This window comes from Amphimedon queenslandica, unplaced genomic scaffold (genome assembly GCF_000090795.2).
Source record: "Amphimedon queenslandica unplaced genomic scaffold, v1.1 AMPQUscaffold_13479, whole genome shotgun sequence".
Taxonomy (NCBI): Eukaryota; Metazoa; Porifera; class Demospongiae; order Haplosclerida; family Niphatidae; genus Amphimedon; species Amphimedon queenslandica.
In genome coordinates this window covers 184928-192021 of record NW_003546285.1, presented here as the reverse complement: position 1 = coordinate 192021, position 7094 = coordinate 184928, and the positions used below count along the sequence as shown (strand labels likewise).

The window sequence follows — 7094 nt, the reverse complement described above, 5'->3', positions numbered from 1 at the left end:
TATTTTTGTTAGAGAAGACATTAATATTCAAGGGAAGAATACCAGTGGCTAATATTGAAGTTGAAAACATTGAAGACGGATCAGGTTTGCATGTACACGTGTACATTTTATTATTATCATTGATATTGTTATTATTATTATTATTATTATTATTATTATTATTATTATTATCATTGATATTGTTATTATTTGTTTTCCCTCATTGTGATTATTATGTTTGGAAGCCATTATATATGAGTCCTAATTGATAATTAGTGGTTTGCCATCTCTCTCTCTCTCTCTCTCTCCCCCCCTCTAGCTGACTGTCACACTTACGGCTACACTGTCAAGAACGGCTGGAAGATGAGGAACCTTGCAAAGAACAAGTGGTTTGTGCTGATAGCGAAGACACATAGTGAGAAACAGGAATGGATAGAAGCAGTAAGAACACTTAAAGACAGAATAAGAAGTAAATCACTAACTATAGATATACATGTACATGTATACATGTACATGTATGTACATTTGCCTTATATGAATATGTACATGTATATTTATTTCTTTGTATAGTTGTATTTTTAATATCCCATTAATTCATGTATGATGTGTATGATGTGATAGCTTTGATATAATCAGTGTAATTTAATGCAAGTCCTTTTTGTGGGTTAGCCATGATTTTTAGATGTACATGTCATTATATCCACATAGGCATGCCTTATCCATTGCCTCTTATCTTCTCCTTTACCTTTTAAAGCTACAATGTACATGTACATGTACCTGTATTGTTTTATCTCTCTATGTCCTTTTTCTCTTCTCTTCTCAGATGTTGCTGCTGGTATAGCTCGTGATACTAGGCTCCTCATGCTAGACAAAGGACGTAAGCTACACGAGTTGATACACAATAACTCTAAGATACTTTACGATCATCGCTATCGACTGAGATCCTACCCTCACTCGTTCAGTGGGTGTGACTTCACACGCTGGCTGGTTAAGATTGGAGAGGCGGGAGACGAAAAGGAAGGAGTTAGATTAGGGCAGGCGCTACTTGAGAATGGGATCATTCATCACGGTAAAAAATAACTTCCCTCTCTCTTCCTCCTCTTTCTCTCTCTTCCTCCTCTTTCTCTCTCTTTCTCTCTCATTTTTTAATTACAGTGCACTGTTATTTTTAACAGTTAGTAGTCAAATATTTGACAGTTAGGTCAGCTTTTGCTATCGTTTGCTTTGGCCCTACAACAGAGCACTTCTGTAGCGTATACTCTCTGTTCTACACACTTCTAAGCATTAGAAGAATCCAGCTTTATATAAACTAGCCTGCAGTCATGCGCATGTACACGTACATGCACATGACTCAAGATAAACTTTTAGTTTTTACGTCTAATTTGTTTTTATTTTTAAATGTTGTTATTAGTAGTATTTGCTTTTTATTTTATTATTTTTTATATTTGACAGTTGGCGATAAGCACCAGTTTAAAAACAGCCCGTTTGTGTACATTTTTCGCTACGACGATGATACATTTCAGGCCAGCGATGACACTCTTGATATACTAGCAAAGGTATAGCATAATTAAGTATCAATAAACACACAATCGAGGTACATGTACATGTACATCAAAAGCAAATACTTAAACTTTGAAATTTATTAATATTTTAATATTTTGCCCTATTACATGTATTTGTGCTAAAATTTGAATTGATTCTTATAGAATTATTACATTAAATTTTTACTATAAACCATGTGCAAATACATGTACATGTATTTGCACATGCACACACCCAGCAAACCTAAAAACCTGTTAAAGTACATATACATACAAGTACAGTACATGCATGTACATGTACATACCTTATAACTACATAATAACTACATATGTAGTTATTATGTAGTACATGCATAAGTACATAAGTACATGTACATAAGTAATACTACATAAGTACATGCATAACTACATAAGTATACTTATGTAGTTTTTCTATGTATTCTGCATGTACATGTACATGAACTACTGCTACTACAATACATGGAGCCTATAGTCTCCTGTACAATCATGCAGGCCCAACTCTGTGATAAGCTCAGGATATTTTCATTAAAAATATATTTAAGGTTTCATATACACAAAATGTAAAGTATATGTAAATATGCTAGTACAAGTATTCTGCATTTACATGTACTGCAGTCCATGGAGTCTACAGTCTCCTTGTAATAATGGAGGCCCAACAGATAAAGGCTATGATAAGCTCAGGATATTTTCATTAAAGTCTAGTGACATAATTTCCTTATCAATGTATCAATGTAGGGTCTCAGGGTATACGTCTGTCTCCATAGTCTCCACCGCTCGCCGTTGCGCGATCACAGATCAGGACTCCGGTCGATCAAGCAGTCCATCAGCGGGCAGACGCTGGTCGACTGGTTAATGGACGAGAAGTTTGTGGAGTCAAGAAAAGAGGGCGTGGCATTGTGTACGCACTTGATGGCCACAGGGCTAATAAAACACGGTATGATTGTATATTTAGATGTATTAAGATACTGGTATAATGTACATAAATACTGTACATGTACAGTTTCGCAATTTTAATAATCAAAATTCAAACTCTAATAGAGTCTTATTTTATTTTATTTTATTGAACCTCTCTTGGCTTTGTGCTCTTTCCTATCTTACATTCATTTATACATCATGTACATTAGAAACTTGTACATATGTACAGGCATGTAGTAATGATATTCATAGTTTACACAAGCTGCCCACAGTGGGGACAACCCATGATGCTATTGTGAGGTTGAGCCAGTATTTAAAGCACCAACATGATCTATAGACACTGGTATGCTTTTATAACCAATAAACAAATTACTAAACAAATTTTTGGAAAGGACTATTACAGTCCTGTATTTTAATCATTTGCTTCATTTTACAGTAATTTTTAGTATAAAAAATTATTTTTAAAAATATTACTGTAGCTACTGATGATCAGAAGTTTAAAGACTCCAATGGTATCTACTATCAGTTTGTACCTGATGCTGTCAGTGATCAGCCGCTCCACACAGACTTCATGCCTATCGTTACATTCACATGTCAAACTATTATGGTATGATAATAGTACATGTACATTTATAATATGTACATGTACATAATAATGTTGTTACTGTACATGTAATTAGCTTGTGTTATTATTTTTTTAATGCTATAATTATAATCAATGGGTACGATAATAGATTGATACATGTAGATAGATTGCATGTACATTTGTGTTATGTACACATGTACATGTTAGATTTTATATGTAGGTGTACATGTATATCCCTTTTCCTTACACAAGTAATTTGCAAAGATTAATCCTTTGGACAACTTTTTGACTTATTTATGTTGTCATGGAATCATCAATTATTCGATGCCACACCTCTTGACCACGCCCAACCAGCCATTTTGATCGTTTTTCATAGAGTATCTTTGTGCCTTTCAAGAGCTCTCAGTAGACCTGCAAGTTCTATTCCATTCACTTAAAAGTGCTCCAAAGCACCTAAACTGCTTGCACCTACATAGATTTTAGCTGCTGCATTTACTTACAACCAGTTTCATTGCCTTTACAATATCATCAACAAATAGTCAACTTTTTGCAAAAAAAAAAAAAAAAATAAGTGTTGAATAGCAATTATATCAAAGTGCCGACAAAGCATTCTTTCACTTTTCTATTCTTTCCTATGGTTTCTATTTTACCACTAATTTATTATTTAATACCAATTTCTGCCAAGAAGGTGTGGTTTCCTGTAAAACGCACGTGTTTGCCCTAAAAAGAGGCGTGGTAATTGCTTTTTTATTAATTGTTATTACCTTGTTGTAGTTCTACAACAAATTGTCAGGCAAAGAGATATACCATATAGCTGGAAATATTTGCTGGATTTTAATTTTGCTGTTTGCTGTTCATCATAAAAATGTACAATTTAATTCCACATAGCATTATAAGTAATGGGTGCACAATAGCTCACTGAGACCTACACCAGCAAAATTAAATTCCACAAACATTAAAATTTGCTCTATTAATACAAAATCGCAAAATATAATTCCCATAAACTTTTCCAGCTATACGGTATTAATATTGTTATTGTTGAATCGGTTTGTGTTATAAATTCTGTTTCTACATATAGGTTCCTTATTCATCTGAGTTCAAAGATTACGGCATAAAGTTCTCTAATGGCCCCGCCCCCATTAAGATAGCGGAGGTCACGCCCACTGGGCCAGCGGACGGGCTGGGTATATCCCCTGGCCAAGAGGTCCTTTGCTTAGGAGGGCAGTGGTTGAGTAGCAGCAACGACTCTAGCAGCTGTGAGTGTTTGGTGGAGGGATCTCATGATAGCGAGATTCCACTGGAGCTGGTTGTCTCCAGAGAGGCTTCCGAGGTTTTTGATTTGAAGTTAAAGGACGGAGAGAGTCTGGGGCTGCAGTTAAAGGGGAATCAACCCGTCTTTGTTAACAGAGTTGATAAAGGTCAGAGACATGAGCTATTACATGTATATCAGAGCTGGGGTACTCGTACAGCTAGTGCATGTATTTCGGCAAAAAATGAAAAGGAGAGAATTCTCCATTTTATAATTTTTGTTCTGATGCATATACATGTTTTTATGTTGCGTAGAAAGTTTGAGCTGATTCTGATCAAAATTAGATTTTTTACAAATTTTTAAAGTTGCTTCAAAATTGGGCCAAAGTCCCTGTATTATAGTACAGGGTCACGAGCCAAATTTTGTGAAAAATGAAAAGGTGAGAATTGTCCACTTTTATAATTTTTTCTGATGCATATACATGTTTTTATGTTGTATAGAAAGTTTGAGCTGATTCTAATCATAATTGAAATTTTTACGAATTTTAAAAGTTGCTCCAAAACTTACATCTTTCTCTTTCAAATAGGATCCTTGTCTGCTACAGCTGGTCTTACTCCAGGCTGCTGCATTTTACGAATAAACAACGAAAACGTCATCACTCAAAACCACGACACTGTAGTATCGCACATCAAGAAAGCAAAGGAGAACAAAGATCCTTCGATATCCCTCAAGATCGGGATCCCCTTTACAGGTCATGTGACGAAGTACCAGTACGAGTCTACAGGGGACATGCCCCTTGAGGTATTGAGACAAATAACGGAGTCACCATATGTATACAGCATACCAGCTCAGGTAAGAGGAGAGCAGAGAAGGAGAGAGAGAGAGAGAGAGAGAGAAAGAGAGGGAGAGACAGAGAGACAGAGACAGAGAGACAGAGAGACAGAGAGACAGAGAGACAGAGAAGAGGATAAAATACACATGTACAATTTCAGTTAGTAATGAAGGGGAAAAGGAGAGGGTAAAATGTTGTTTTTAAATTTCAAGTAGCTCGACTGAGTGATAGAGAGGAACAGAGATAAAGAAAAAAAGAGAAAGGAAAATGATTATTTTTAAATTTTCAATTAGTTATTCAAGGTGTATGAGAACGAAGCTCGGACCAGAGCAAGCTTATTGCAGAGTAGGAAGTCTGCTAGCTCAAAGTTAGAAAACTATGTCACTGAGCTCCAGATTCAAGCAGATAATTATAAAAAAGTAACTTCACATTTTCAAAGAAATTCTAATGCATAATGTACTTGTACGTTGTATGGGAAATTTTGTTAAACTTTAGCCACAATAAGGCTGACCTTTTGAACCCTTTCCCACAACATTTAACCACAAATTTAAATTTACTCTATAGTCATAATACATTTAAAATTCCTCCCCTCCAAAATATGCACATGTCTACATTTTTAATAAATATGTGCATATGTATGTACAGCTGATTTTAGAGAACTTTAAAAATTCATAAAAAAATTAAATAAAAATCACACAAGATTGGCAAATACAGAAATAATGAAACTTGGCACATGTTCATGTACACTTGTTTTTACTCATTGCAGGCTCACGCTGCTCTCTCTTCCCCTCGGTACCCCTCCTACCGTCCTTGTGGTGCTCACCTCTCTCCCTTCCTTGAGGGTTGTCCCATCAACCTGCACAGTATAATGATGGAGGTGGGGTCAGGGACACGTAACCACACCTCCTCACCTGACCCTGAAGGTACATGCAAATGTATACATACATGTATATTGCAAGATAATGTTTAGAAATATTTTTTATTTATTATTATTATCAACAAAAACAAAACAAAAACAATTATCATTTATTTATTTATTATTTTATTTATTTATTGTTAGGGTCTATATGCAGTTCCCAGGATGGTCTAGACACTAATATTCCAATTACTAAGCACTTCACACACACGATGGCCTACCCTTCCTTAATGAACAGAACCCACTCCGTAAGTTGATGAGCATATAGTCACCATTGTTGTCACGAGTGGCAATTCAAAATCACCACAGCTATGAACTACCGTAGATCAGGAAATTATAGTGTGGTACAAAATTTTTGAGTTTTAAAATTGTGCTGTGATTTAATTTTTACTAAATAAGACTGTGTTATGTATTATTGAATGTGGCATGTAATTATATGGGTGATCTAATTTTTGCGAAATTCTAATTTAGTAAAATTTATATCACAGTAAAAATATCCAGATAGACGGTATATCATATTCTTTAGGCTAAAGATATTGATGTATTGGAGAGATGTCAGTCAGTGAGAGAATTGCTAGCAATTCTTAATGGAAGCTATCTTGACCTGATCAGAGACTGTGAATTATTGCAGAGGTACACTATACTATATGATAATACTATACATGCACTTTTTACATGGACACACAAGCTGGTATGAAAGTAAATCAATTCTTCATTTTTAAAGCTTTGGTGTGTACAGATATACATGTGCAGTAATACGGCACTGGTCAGCAATAAGTTGACAAACAAACGATCGCTGAACTATACTAAACTAGTTTGGTGAACGCAATAAAATGTGATAACATACAGATAAGCAGCCACATTAAGTTTGAATTTAAACAAGTTACATTTGCCAGAGATTGTAGTAACATCTGAGCATGGATAATGTTAGTTTACAACTAGTATGTTTCTATGAAAACAATAAACTATAGCAAACTCAAACGCAACTTAAACGCAAAACGTGTCAACTTATTGCTGACCAGTGCTGTACATGTAGCTTTCATTTTAAAAATGAA

At 35.0% G+C, this 7094-nt stretch overlaps 1 protein-coding gene across 1 annotated transcript in view; it reads left to right on the top strand.

The window, feature by feature from the left end:
• Positions 1–7094, top strand: part of LOC100639648 (phosphatidylinositol 3,4,5-trisphosphate-dependent Rac exchanger 2 protein-like) — a 29218-nt gene that overhangs the window by 3271 nt on the left and 18853 nt on the right. The window contains exons 7-17 of the mRNA XM_019994234.1: positions 13–84; positions 299–448; positions 803–1048; positions 1432–1535; positions 2277–2475; positions 2936–3063; positions 4121–4460; positions 4878–5143; positions 5417–5542; positions 5890–6046; positions 6184–6250. Of these exons, the coding sequence (XP_019849793.1) occupies positions 13–84; positions 299–448; positions 803–1048; positions 1432–1535; positions 2277–2475; positions 2936–3063; positions 4121–4460; positions 4878–5143; positions 5417–5542; positions 5890–6046; positions 6184–6250 (1855 nt within the window). The remainder of the gene's footprint in view (positions 1–12; positions 85–298; positions 449–802; positions 1049–1431; positions 1536–2276; positions 2476–2935; positions 3064–4120; positions 4461–4877; positions 5144–5416; positions 5543–5889; positions 6047–6183; positions 6251–7094) is intronic.